Genomic DNA, 14,859 nt, shown 5'->3' with positions numbered 1-14,859 from the left:
AGTGTAAGATAATGAACATGGATGTGAAGAAGGATAAGTGATCAGCTGAGTTTCAATCTATGCCTCCCCTCTTCCCTGAAATGTTTGCAACAAGTATTCGTCTAGCTACAATTGTCAACAATTTCCCTTACTTTCCATTTGTGCCTAAAACAAAAATTTTATGAGCAAAGTTTGTTTCCTAGAACTGTCCACTTGTTGAACACAATGCTGTGGGGTTGCTTTCCAGCTAACTATAACATGGTTGTTTTCAAGTCTAATGTAAAAAAGTTCTTGTTGAACAGTCCTCTAATCTAATTAGACTTTACCCCAGTTCCACCATTACTGATCAACACAGTGTTGTCTTACCATCTACCAGACAGTCATTAACCCATATCCTAGAATGGACTCCGGAAATTGATAAGCAGTGACCCCAAGTTTAAATAATATATATATACTTTGATGTAACTAAAAGAAAACACAATTGCAACTTCTCTTCTGATTTTCAGATTTTGTAATCATGCCCATGTTCCTTTATTTTCTTTTAAATTTGATGAGTTCCTTTTCTTCTGATGAGTTAAGGGCGGAATAAATTAAAAAAAATTAACATAATAATTACATCAATGATTTTACACTACGAAACAGGTGCTGTCAAGAATTGAACATTTTAATATGCTGAAAGAAATAAATGGTAAGATGGACAAAACCTTGAAATTTGGAATATAGACTTTATATATATATATATATATGGATGGATGGCAAAGCTGTTGAGATTGTTCAGAAGTTTTGTTACCATTGGAGCATAGGGTAGAACAGCCACTAAATGTGATTACAACAATTAAGAGTTGATGGAGTAGGGAACTTCTATTACTAACCAGCAGAGTGTTACCATTATTGATTAAAAAAAATCTATCAGTCATGTGTATGTAATATGATGATATATGAAAATCAAACTTGATCAGTGAAGGTTGAGACGAATAAAGATTTCATTATACTTACCAATAGATATGCAACAGAACAAATATTGACAGCATTACTGACAATCTTGTTGATCACCTTGAATGATGGCTCTGGAAGATCATCGTACAGGATGAACAACTGACTGTAGAAACAGAAAAAAAAAAATGGAAAAAGAAAAATGATTAATAATAATAATAAAAAACAACAACAAATGTGGTCTGAAATGCTATCAAAGGCATTTAATCACAGAAAAGTAACTTATCTTGCCTTAAATCTAAAATATGTCATGGAATTCCATCTACATTCAAGTTTTTAGAGGATTGCACCTAGTAATCACACCTCTTCCCCATTGCATTATACATTGCGCATACAGTGATTTCATCCAAACCCTTTCTCCTATTTGGATTCTGGAGGGTCCTTGCTCATTGCTTTCTGGGGATTTATCTCTTGGGTGCCTCCATTCATAATTAAAAACTGGTATATGTAGCACTGTGTCCTTTCTCTATCCAACCTGTGGAGCCATGTGGCACCATAATGTGGCCTCTTCAGGTGACATTCTTACTTTCAGCTATTGCTTTGAGTGTCCAGTAATGTCGCTCCACTCCTCCATTTCCTCTGGACCTATAGTTGGTTGGTTGGTTGTTTTGTTTTACGGCATATCAACCCTTTTCAGGTTATTTAATGCCGAATCTGGTGATTTTGAAGAGTGATTTTTTAATATAGTATATTTGTTTTTTAAGTTGTATTCTATTTAACCCATAGTTGGGACCCTAACAGGTGCTACGACTCCGTGTCAGAGTGGACCTGGGAGCAATGGCAATTAAAGGGTGGCTCCACACTCCCTAAGGCCTGCAAGCTGGGGCCTCACCATCGGATATAGTTTAAGGTCATATCCAGGACCTCTGGACCTATAGGCTGCCCTGTAATAGCTTCATATCTTGCATCTTTTTAACAGCCTGGAGAACACAAAAAAACAGTGCCATTGTACATTATCATCTCCTTTACTGGACAACGTTCAAGCATCCCTAATCTCCATTTTAGGATCATTTTTCCAGCACCGTTAGTTCATATTCTTTCACTATAGAATTCACCCAATTTAGTATCGTGGCTGAATCAGTTCTTATTTCGATTTCTCTCACCCATGCTGCATCTTCTGCCACCAAACTGCCAATTTTGATGACCACGCCTGTTACAACATTGCTTCCTGTATGACCTGCCAAAAAAGAGTTTGATTCAAGGAAATCTAACACTGTCCTGATTTTCCCTTTTATGGCCTGTCAATCGATAGATCCTGCCCCAAATATACATAATCCTGGGGAAATTGGGACTTTGAAGAATTGGACAAGGTTAACTATAGAAGTAATACACTATCAATTAGTAGCATACTTGTCAATGATTAACTGTGGAATTGGTAGACTGGCAGTATGGAGAGAGTTACATGCAGTTATGCTAAAAGAAGAGCAAATGGAGGAGACTGGGTTGGTTGGTTGTTTTATGGCATATCAACCCTTTTCAGGTTATTTAATGCCGAATCCAGTGATTTTGAAGAAAAATTTTTAATAGAATATATTTTTTTTCAAATCGGTTTCTATTTAACCCATAGTTGGAACCTTAACAGGTACTACTACTCTGAGTCAGAGTGGACTTGGGAGCAATGGCAATTAAATGGTGGCTCCACACTCCTCAAAGCCCGCAAGCTGAGGCCTCACCATCGGATATAGTTTAAGGTCATATCCAGGGCCAAGAGTAGACTAGGAGGGCAGAGTTACAAAACTGTCAAAGTAATACAGGAGATTCTAGCTGATGTAGAAAAAAATAACCCTGTTATTGGAGCTTGGCATATACCTGAAACAGAAATAGGAGTGGTGTGGTGTGATGCAAGCTATTTTGGCATGAAGATCTCATGGAATAAGGACTACTGAGATTGGGAAAGGATGGGATTGTGTGGATCAAAAAGGTACAATTGAAAGCTAAGCTACAAAAAGTGTAAGCACTTGCGAGTTTTATTTCTTTATTTCTCAATGGAGATGTGCTGGTTCTCTACCTTGAGATGAGCAAAGAAGACAAATTAGATGTAGGACAAATAGAAATGAAACTAGTGATGGCATTCACCAAATATGAAAAGCTAAAACGATTCAAGTTGACAGGAGAGTTGGCTGATGTTTACGCCAATACAATCAAAAGGTTGGCTGGACTAGCAGGATACCTAGAGATAGGCCTCGATCATATAACCAAACTTGCTTTCATTATGGGATTTCCAGCACTACAACAGTTACCTCAAAGAGAATGGACGTTGGCAAACTAATACCAACTGCATGGATTTTAGTCAAAAAAAGAATTTAAGAGACTGGAACAGTGAACAAAGAAATACAGAGAGAAATATGGAATCAACAAGCATTCAGGGTTTCAAATGTCGAGGATCGTGCTTTATAAAAATTGTAATAAAGATTGTAAGGAGATACCAAGAGTAAGGTGCTATAATTGTGGAAAGTTTGGTCACATTGCATGATATTGTCCTCAGAGTCAGGGAAACAGGCAAGAAGGAGCTCCTGTGCCAGAATAAAGCCACAGTGCTGATTGCTTCCGATAATAGAAGCGATGGTGAACAATGTGGTAATGACTGCACTTGTCAATTTTGGATTTGTATGTTGGAGTAGCGAGTTTCGTCAGCAGAGCATCGAGTTTTGGAGTGGCAGGTTTTGACAGTAGAGCATAGGATTTTGGAGTGGTTTAATTGCAAGATAAATAAGGTGAAGAAAGTATTTCTGGATGGTAAAGTTATTGAGGTTTAAGAAATTTGATTACCATGACATCATTGGAGTACAGGACAGAGCAGGTGCTCATATGATTGTGAGAGTTAGAAGTCGATGAAGTTCAAGGAACTTCTGTTATTACTAATCAGCAGATGATGTATGAAAGTGGAACCTGACCAACAACAAGGGTTAAAGAAATGTGTTGCATGGAGAGAAATGATATAAGAATAATATGATTGATTTGTAATGTGAGTCTCAAAGACAGATTTAGTTCCGACAATTGCAGGGAAAGATTAAATGTGTGTAGAACAGGAGACTTTGATGATATGGTCACATTAAAATAATCGATGAGAGATTTTGAGTTAATAGATATGGAACAGTTGAGGTAGCAAATTTAGTTCACAGCAACCATGGGATGAAGTGATAAGAGTAGACTTGAAAGATGGATAACAAAGACCTAGCCAGAGATAGTTTAGTTTGAAAATCAATTTCTAAAAGTTTATCCATCATATTCTTATAAGTAAAAAAAAGACTCCTCTACCCTTCTAAATCTTGGTAACCTTGCATTGTGGCACATTTAAACATTAACATAATATTGTTATCAGTTCGTTTAGATATTTAACGCTGAGCAAGGTAAATATGCTTTTTTATTTTATACTTACGTTTGACATCCAAATGCTAATGAAAAAATTGGAATACACTGAAATAAACCTTCAGTTCGCCAATATCTGACTTTTACAAACCAATTCCCCAACCATAAAGTAGGAATTGAAATAAAGATCATCTGGAGATAAAAATAAAAAAAGTTTTAGGCAAAATTTGAATAAAATATATATATATAAATAAAATGTGTGTGTGTGTGTTTTTTATTATCCATTTATATTTACTCAAGTTTATACTTTTGATTTAATTTTATCTCTCTCTCTCTATATATATATATATATATATATATATATATATATATATATATATATATATATATATATATATATATATGCCTACTAGACACTGTCCTCGAGTGTCTAAGGTTTCTCCATACAGGGGTTTATCAGAACAACTGGCATGAGGATATTTTTTCCATAGAAGTAAACCCTGACCAAATATTCAAAATCACATAGTATTTACTACTCAAATAAGATCTCCTCACTATGGCTTACATTAGCTTTTACAAGGAATGGTGCACCTTCTCCAAGTGATGTTACCTCAAGTAATAGCACGAAGCTGGATACTCCACCAGACCAGATAAATTCTTGTCCTGGAATCCAGTAAGACCAAAATGAAAGATATACTACAATGTATGAAAATGGTTAATTGGGGAGATGAAAATACGTTCTCAATTTCTTTATTAACTCAGTGATTGAGAGATAAAGAATTTAAGCGGAACATTCAAATATCTATGTATCTCATATGGATTTCAAGTGTTAGCCCCAGGTTGTGGGCCTCTTGATTTCTGAGAACTTCAACTGAAGTAAAATAAAACAAAAAAAAAAAGATATATATATATATATATATATATATACACACACACACACACTCGCAGAACCCATTACCCGGTGGAAGCATGACAGATCCAGAACAGAATCATTAAAGGACCCTCCTTGAAAACAAATTAAACTACAGTTGTTCTTGGTGACTACTGCTATCCCTAGAAAATAGTGGACACTGGTGGCCATGGCCCAAATAAAATAATTTGACTTCCACCATCGGGCGTTGTTTCCCAGTGGCAGCTAATGTTTGTAATACATTTCTAAATAAACACATGATTATTTCAGTGTGCTTCAGAAAATAAATATCCAAAGAGGAAAAGTATGAATATATAAATAAAAAAATAAGTGAATATTATTAATTAAACCACAAAATGTGTGTTTTGTGCAAACATTGTCCTCCACTTATAGGCAATCAGAATGAGAATAGAAAGTTTTAGCCTAATAAATTAGTTACTGGGTACTTCTTTAGTTTAAATCCCATTTTTCGCCGTGTCTCACTTGGCAATGCCTAGCGAACGGCGAAAACTGCCAGATTATACCGAGTGAACAAAAAGATACGAGCAAGCAGACGGACAAAAATTGGAAGGAAAAAAAAAAAGAAGGAGGGTATCTTTTATGACCTAACCCAGCATTGTATAAACACCTTCAACCTCCTCATGTTAAGAATGGCTTTCGGAATAAACACCCCCCCCCCCCAACCTCGAAAGCCATTCTTAACATGGGGAGATTGGGGGTGTTTATACTATGCTGGATTAGGGCATAAACAAATACTTTTTCAAAAGCTGTTTAAATGTATTAGGCAAAAAAAGTAGATTATCACGTTTTTTAGGGGTTAAACAACGCTGTTCTTTTTGCATTTTTGGGTGACTATTTCCATAACAGGCTTATTTTGTAATTATGTTTAGCCAGTTTTTTGATGGCGTTTTTCCTGTTAGCTTTTGTTTCTTAATATTTTTATATATATATATATATCTTATATATTCAAACGAATTAAAATTGAATTGTGAACATAGAGGACAACAGGCTACATTTCTGGATTTAGACATAAAAATTGAGGATGGGATTTTTCTTTATAAAATATTTGATAAAAGAAACACTTTCCCCTTTAAAATAGTACGTATTCCCCATAAAGATAGCACCTGCCCTGTTTTTATGTTTTATGGAACCATTATGTCAGAGTTTTTGAGAATAGCTCGCGTTACTTTAAAATTAACAGATTTTATACCCCCAGTTTCTACCCTAGTAATAAGGATGATAAAACAAGGTGGGGATAAAAATAAAATATTTAAACAGTTAAATAAAGCATTTGTTCGTTATCCTGATGCTTTTGAATCATTTAAGATAAACCAAACTATATTAATAAAGGAAATCCAAAACTATATTAGCAATGTATAAAATGTATTTATAATTACATATAATAAATTTATATATTAAAAAAAAAAAATGTATATATGTAAAAACATTTTTAACCTTTATATATCTAATTTTAAATAAATAAGAATGTAAATATACTAAATACTAATCATAGTGGGGGTGATAAGTAGTTAAATGGATTAATCCTAATCTTATAAATACAAGACTGATAAATTAAAAAATTAAAAAATGTATCCATTTTAAATGTGGAAATTGATGAATCGCACAGGTAAGAAATTCATTTTTATAGTATGAAAAGGTTAGTAATTGCAATTAAGAATAGGAAATTGGATCAAATGTTTGTAACATGTCTTCTTCCTAAGATTAAGGGTGGTGGTGTTTGATCAACACTGCTGGGGAGCCATGATGTAATATACTGTTTTGTTTTTAAATCCCCGAAACAGTGTTTCATGGTAAACAACTGATGATCTCTTGAAAAATAAATTATTGGTATTATAGTAAATTCGAGAGCAAGTTGATGCAGTGATTGCAGGTGATTAAATGACTTACTGACTAGATGGTTTTCTAATGAATGATAAAAAATATTTTTTTGTATAGTTTTAAAGGTTAAAAACTTCAAAGACTATATATATATATATATATATATATATGTTTGCGTGTGATTGTGTGTGTGTGTCTGTGCAATGAATGATTTAGTATAACTACCCTTATTTTATGATTACCTTGCTGTTTATTTTTGAACTTTTGAGCGAAGTACAAAACTATGAAATCTCACTACACGTGTATCAATTATTCTAATCCGAATAAGTCTTCTGTTGTTTCTTGTTTGTCATCACATGTATTTCAAATATAAATTTTTATAATACAAAGGTTTTTCAATTCATCAATATAGTAGTGGGCTAGAGCTATAAACATTTTTATATCATAACTTGTAGTGATCATGCAATGATACGATGGATATGCTTCTCAAAGCTTACTGATAAAACCCCTAACCCCTCTCAATGAACTGAGATCCAGGCTTGACCACAATTTAGTAGATTAGACCCTACATTGAAGAGATTGATCTTGGAAGAGGTGGAGTGATAAGATCAAACAGTATGTGAAACATAGATTAACACTCAATACACTTATGACATCATTGGCAATGGATCAAATCAAGTGGAGAGAAGTCATTCAGCCAAGTTGGTTGATGAGTTTAGGAATGAATCCATAAAAATATAAACATATACACATACCTATCTATATAATTAAAAAACAAACAAAAAATTAAAAAAAAAAAACAAAACAAGCTATTATGTGTAAAATACATAACCAAGGGAAACAAAACCTCTGGATTTTTCTTTTTTATAGAATTGGAGTTAAAGTTAGGACACACCAATTTTTGCATGAATGAAAACTCTACCTCTGTTATCTTTTTTTATTTTTTTGTACATCATAATAATAGTTTAATATGCTGTCATCATAATAATCAAAGTTTACTTACAAAAATAACAAATATTGTGTAGAAACAAATACACATCGTACTGGCACTGCTAAGTGAACGGACATTCTTCAGTAAGCCTAAGGGAAGGCCGACAAAAAGGCACAGTATTACAATCAATGCTGATCGTAGTCCATTTGTGTTCTGAAATAATGAGAATAAAAAACATGAGTATGAAAAAAAAAAAATGGTTCTTATTTAGAATTACACTTATTTTAAAAAACAAAAATACAGAAGATACAGACAAATCCTTATGATGCACGTATTCGTCATGGGACGAAGATATCATTCCAAAAATCACATAAATTGATCAAGCAATTTTTTTTTAAAGAAAATCAAATTTTATGAGGAAGCAAAGAGAGGGTTGGGAGTAACCATATTGTTTTAGAATGTGTTAAAATTCAAAGGTCAACAACTCCATTTGACTCTCGAGATTTACGGACTGTGATATTTTTTTTTTATTAGTTGCTAAAAAAATCAGAAAATTTGATTTTCTTAATTAAAAAAAAATCAAAAAAACTACTTGATCAATTTATGTCATTTTTGTAATATGACATCATCCCTCCGTCACAAGTACATACATTAATAAAAAATTTTCTATATTTTTGTTTTTTAAATAAGTATTATTCTAAATATGCACTATTTTATACAATCAATCCTATCTCTAACCAGGTGTTTTTATTATTATTATTACATTAGTAGTGATCAAGTTATCTAGTGCAAATTTTGACAAGGGTCACACTGAGTGCATGATAATTCAAATTGGTAAAACAGAATCATTCTCAGGATCGAATGAAAGATGAATGACAAGGCAAGGGTAAAGGTCAAACGCCATAAACAAAACAGTCGAACAATATGAGGATATGATGAATGACATTATGTTTTTCAAGCTAGAAAAAACTAAGGCTTTTCAGATCAGTTCTCTCCAGGAAGCCATGTGAATGAGACACATGACCAATGTTGTAGAAAACTGATAATCTCAGCGAATGTTACCAATGTTTCTGTTCATCTGCGTCACTCATTTCTTAAGTTAGAAAGTTAAGTAATCAATTAGTAAGGAAATATTAGTTTCCTAAGTAAATTCTCTCTTCAGAATTCCTTGAGAAAACTCAGCAAACATCTCCTTATGTTTTTCATGCATGAAAAGTTTTATTGGTTTCAGTTAAAAAGATGAGAATCTCAGCAACACAGGAAACACGGTGAAGAGAAACAGTGATGGTGAAGAGAATAAAAAGACCAGCACATATAAACATGTGCACATGTATGTAGAGAGACTTATTTGGTTTATTCACTATGCATCAATGAAAACGTAGTCATACTATCAAAGTCTCCTGTTCTGTATCCATATCTCTATACTATCAAGATTTTAATCTTTTTGAGGTTCTTGGATTGAAGCCTGTTATTAAGACTCGCATTATAAATCCATTATATCATTCTCATATTATTTCTCTACATGCAACGCATGTCTTCAACCCTCACTAGTCAGATGTAACTTCCATAAATCATCACACTACATACATACATGCCAGATAGACTCTTCCTTTGATTGACAGTGGTAACACTGCTGATTAAGAATGGAAGAATTTCCCTGAACTTACTCCATCCACCTCTTACTTTTACAAATCACACTAGTGCCTGTGTTCCAATGGCATCACCAAAGTAACAAAACTTCTGAACAACCTCAATAACTTGGCCAGCCATGTATTTTTTTTTTTACATCCGAGTTTTCATCCATCTTTATTGTCTTATACTTCTTGTGTACAAACTGGTTATACTCTTAATTTACCAGTAATTCCACTGCATTTCTTGCATACTCAATGCTTATAAATATGACAAAGAATTAAGTTGCACCCAAGGCTTATTTTACAAACTAAGCAGGAAAACTTCCCTATTTTTAACAGCTCAAAATATGTAAAATAAAAAAAAAATAATAATTTGGAGATAAAATATGAAAAGAAAAATGTTACTAAGAATTTTTTCTATGTTCATTTTTTTTGTGTCAATTCTATTTCAGCTGCTTTTGTGTGTACTTCGTGAACAACATTCTCCCCATTGTCTTGTTAATCAAGGTGCGGCAGTGACTGAGATAAAGGACCAGACATAAAGGTCAATATATTCAGAGTTAATTTTGTGAAAATTTACGGTAGTTAAGGACAATTTACGGACAGTCTTGAGTTTGAGACAGTTAAAGACAATTTCCAGTTAGAGACAGTTGAATGCAAGCTGTGGCTTGGATTAGGTCCGAGATAAGCTGACATCAACTGACAACAAAAAGCCTCGACAGACAACTAAGATGTGGATGTTAGCGCTTAGAGGGTCAATTCCCAAGATGGTGTTCTATATGTGTTCAGAACCCAATTTTAAATTTTTAAAATATTGATAAAAATATTACATGTAGATTTTTCACCTTTTTCTTTAATTTTCTTTTTTTTAGTTTTACGAAACGAATACAATCTATTAAAAAAAAAAAAAAAAAAATGAATTTCATTTCTTTATGTTCCAACTAGCTGACAGTCATACAATATGCTTAAAACATGATATTTTAATTTATGCAGATTGCGTATGTATTATTATAGAATCAATCCTCTATTGTTTATTATATATTACAAAAAAATAATTTGTCCAGTGGACTAATTTGTAGGAAAATAATAATAATAATAATAATGAAAATTTCATTCATCAAATTCTGTCTGCGTTTGTTTACGTCAGCTGATATTTGGGCTTGATGATGAATGCCCAGAAAAAGTTACTTCTGATGAACGTTTAGTTTCAAAATATGCAAACGAAGAAATAATTTGCAGCGATTTTAAATGGTAGCTCTTCTTTTAGTGTAAATTGAACTCATTAACAAGAAAAGATTAAAATAAAATGGTGAGGTACACCCGGGCTTGAACAGGGGATCATTCGATCTGTAGTCGAATGCTCTACCACTAAGCTATAACTCCAGATTATAATAAATCTGGTTTTTTTTTAATTTTTTTTAAGAAATGATTTGCTAAACTTTTATTATCTCCTTTGCCGGTGTAACATAAAATATTCCCCTGTAAAAATTATTCTTTTTTATCTATAAGAGAGAAAGCTATTTTTAAGATTGAATTTTTTCAATTTTTGATACTTATCAGATGAATTTCCTCACAAAACTACTGCTACTTCTACCGCTCTAGAAGATATCTCATTGCTAATGCAATTCTCTATCTATATAAAAGCCAAGTATATCCAAGGATGGAGTACTGCTGCCACATCTGGGCAGGAGCTGCTAAAAATAGCCTATCCTGCCTTGACATAGTACAAAATAGACTTCGTGGCTTAGTGGGGGATGCCCTTTTCTCTTCTCTGCAACCTCTCTCCCACAGAATAGACGTTGCAAGCCAATCTTTGTTTTACCGTTACTTCCATGGCAAGTGTTCGTCTGAGCTCCAATCTCTGGTACCCCCTTGCCAATCTTTCCCAATAAACACCAATCTAGCTGAAACCATTATCGATAATTTTCCCTACTCTTTATCTGTGCCAAAACCAAAACGTAGATTCCATGAACAAAGCTTCTTTCTTAGAAGTGCACGCCTGTGGAACTCTCTTCCGTTTGCCTGTTTCCCACCTGACTACAACTTGGATGTCTTCAAGTCCAACATAAACAAATTCCTGATGAACCGCCCCCTTAAGTAATGACACTTTATCAAATCTCCAATACTAACGATTACTATGATACTGTCCCATTGATTACTGTACACACAATAACCCTTATCCCTGAGTGGCTTCTGGGCCTTGATAAGTGGTGACTACCATATAAAAAAAAAGAAAAAAAAAAAAGAAGAAGAAAACATATCTAAGAACACTGTTGGACATAAATTAGCTTTGTGTGAAATTTGCAAAAGATAGGTTCCAAAATGGCTGAGCCTATGAGGAAGGAACTCTCCTCACACACACACACACACACACACACACAAAGTGACTTTTATATAATAATAGAGATATATTTCAGCTATTTTATGAACCTAAGTGACCCCAGATGGAAACAGGAAAATTTCAATAGTGTTTTTAGATTCCTGTGAAAAAAAAAAAAAAACTTCTGTTAGTATATGTAGAACAGTTGGGGTAGCAGGTTTAGTTCACAAAAGAAGATCAAGGAAAACATGGAAAAAAATAATAAAAATTAACCAGAGAGAAAAAAGAGATAAATAAAGACCCGGTCAGAGATAGGCTCTTTTTAACATCAATTTCTTAATATCCAATGCAAGCCAGCATGTAAAATGGATGTTAAACCAAATATGACGTTCATGCAATCGCTACTTGGGAATAGCTATTTAGATGTGTATATGTTGAAACATACAATGCTTAGTAGATAAGAGATTACTACTTCTTCCAACCCCCAAAATAGTTTTAACAATAATTACTCAATGTAGATTTGTTGATCATAAACTGTCATGCGCAAAATAAGAAACAAGACACAAAAAGAAATAAACAAAAAAGAAAAAGAAACAAACAAAAATAAAAAAATAATATAAAAAAAAAATAAAAATGCTTTTTTGTTTTATCAATAAATTTTGATAAAAAATAAAGGAACGAAAATTGAAAGGACAAAAATGAAAAAGAATAAAAATAAAGAGACAAAAATAAAAACAAAAATAAGAGAAAAATAAAAAAAAGAAGAAATCAAAAATTCAATGAAAAAAAGAAAAACCTCACCTCAAATCCAGTAAATTTTGATACAATTGATGGTCCTAAATCACCAATAACAACTATCTGTGCTATCATTGTGCCCAACTGCAACCCAATCAATCTAAAAAGGAAAAATTTAAAAATGAAAATATATTAAAAAAATGTGCACATGGTGAGAAGTCTAAGCATTTCTATATATAAAAAATCATTTAATATATATATATATATATATATATATATATATATACATACATATACATACACACTAGCCTGGGTGGCTGATGTTGCCCGGATGTTTGGAGGTGTGTGTTGAGCAAAAAAACAAAAAAAAAAAGTGGCAGTAGGCAGGCAGGCTCGAACCTGTAACGCAAAGGTGGAAGAGAAAGTAAAAAAAATCAAAAAATCTGACAACTTACCACTACTCCAAAACGCGACCGGAAGTTCGGAATGTTGAAATTAAGAAAAGTCATTCGAACTGATACGATGACTTGCAAAAATGGCAACACAAAAAAACGACACCCTTGTAGAAAATTGCCCAGTTGAGGGTGAAAGAATTAATGTTTTTGACCAATTTTTTATATTTGTCGTCCGAAGGGTCGAAACTTCTAAACAATACTGATCGTAAAAATCGGTCGCCTCTGTCGAAAGTTTTATACAAACATACATAAATACATTTAAACAGACAGGTGAGATTTATATTATAGATGTATATATTAACTCAGATGAAAAAGATTCATTCACGTGTTCAAATTAATTTCAAAATTGAGTGTTTACAAGAAGGACCACAGGCAGGTTTCCAACATTCTATAACGAAAGTGGAACAATATCTCGTATTGAACTCAAAAATATTACACAGAGTGCATTGGCTAATCACTGCACCACCACAACATATTGACTACCTAAAAGGGAGGGAAATATAATATGTATGGACAGTACATGTTTGTAGGTATATGTCTGTTGGCAGTTTCTTTTTTTAAACTTTCACTTTTAAACAGTTTCACACAAGTGCGATTGCATGTAGTACATACAAGTGTTGGTGTCACGCATATTCACATTTTATATATACAAGTGTTGGTGTCACGCGTATTCACATTTTATATATACAAATGTTGGGGTCACATGTATTCACATTTTATATATACAAGTGTTGGTGTCACGCATATTCACATTTTATATATACAAATGTTGGGGTCACGTGTATTCACATTTTATATATACAAGTGTTGGGGTCACGTGTATTCACATTTTATATATACAAGTGTTGGTGTCACGTGTATTCACATTTTATATATACAAGTGTTGGTGTCACATGTATTCATTTCAATTAAAGGTAAGTGAGGAAATGGCAAATTTGGAATGACTATCAAAGATGATGTTGAGGTCATTTTTTTAATGACACATTGAAATATAGGTAAAATGATAGTTTCATCAGGAAAGTCACTTTGTGTCACCATGGCAGTGTATAACCTACATATCTGATGGAATAAAAAAAAAAAAAAAAAAAAAAAATTAAACAGAGAAGTAAGAATTATCAGATTTTAATATCTTCTAAAAATTAACGATATCATTCTGCTATTTATTGTTACATGGAAAATGAAAATGAATTCATATTTCACAGGAAATAATTATTGATGTGCGGTGGACAACAGATATAGTGGTACAACAGATATAAAATGTGAATGCGATTATTGAGGAAGTGGAGAGGTAGTATGCCTATAACACACCTCAGATATTGTGCTGCAGTTTGTGCATATTACATTTGCATGAAATGTCTTGATTTTTAATCCTATTAAAGTCAAAATCAGAGGGGAAAAATGAATTCATTTTATATATATAGGGATAAATTATTTTATAATATATTATAAAATAATTTCACTTTGTTTTTACTGCTATTCTCTACTGAATTAGACACCCTAATATTGTACGTGAACTATTTTTGGATTAATGCTAAATTGCTTAGAAATCCTTTTAGTATACATTTTATGCACAAGGAGTGCTGACCCAGGTTCCATGTATCAGTGTTTTTTGTGCATAAAATGTATATCAAAAAGGTTTTAAAGGAACTTCTTCCATGAGAATTTCCCCATTCAAGAACCCAGATTTGAATTACTTCTTCGGTACCTTTCCAAACTCATTACAAACATTGACATCTTTGTTCTGGGTTATTCTGCAT

At 32.8% G+C, this 14,859-nt stretch overlaps 1 protein-coding gene across 4 annotated transcripts in view; it reads right to left on the bottom strand.

The window, feature by feature from the left end:
- Positions 1 to 14,859, bottom strand: part of LOC145252720 (uncharacterized) — a 141,473-nt gene that overhangs the window by 38,655 nt on the left and 87,959 nt on the right. For all 4 annotated transcript variants that reach the window (XM_080112560.1, XM_080112562.1, XM_080112559.1 and 1 more), the window contains 4 exons: positions 12,714 to 12,807; positions 8,034 to 8,174; positions 4,352 to 4,473; positions 976 to 1,078 (listed from right to left, as the gene is read on the bottom strand). In XM_080112560.1, coding sequence (XP_079968686.1) covers positions 976 to 1,078; positions 4,352 to 4,473; positions 8,034 to 8,174; positions 12,714 to 12,807 — 460 coding nt within the window. The remainder of the gene's footprint in view (positions 1 to 975; positions 1,079 to 4,351; positions 4,474 to 8,033; positions 8,175 to 12,713; positions 12,808 to 14,859) is intronic.

The sequence above is a fragment of the Euprymna scolopes genome, chromosome 29 (assembly GCF_053919585.1).
Source record: "Euprymna scolopes isolate OS-2025 chromosome 29, ASM5391958v1, whole genome shotgun sequence".
Taxonomy (NCBI): domain Eukaryota; kingdom Metazoa; phylum Mollusca; class Cephalopoda; order Sepiida; family Sepiolidae; genus Euprymna; species Euprymna scolopes.
Note: the sequence above shows the minus strand (reverse complement) of the source record. Positions and strands in the feature narration are given on the sequence as shown.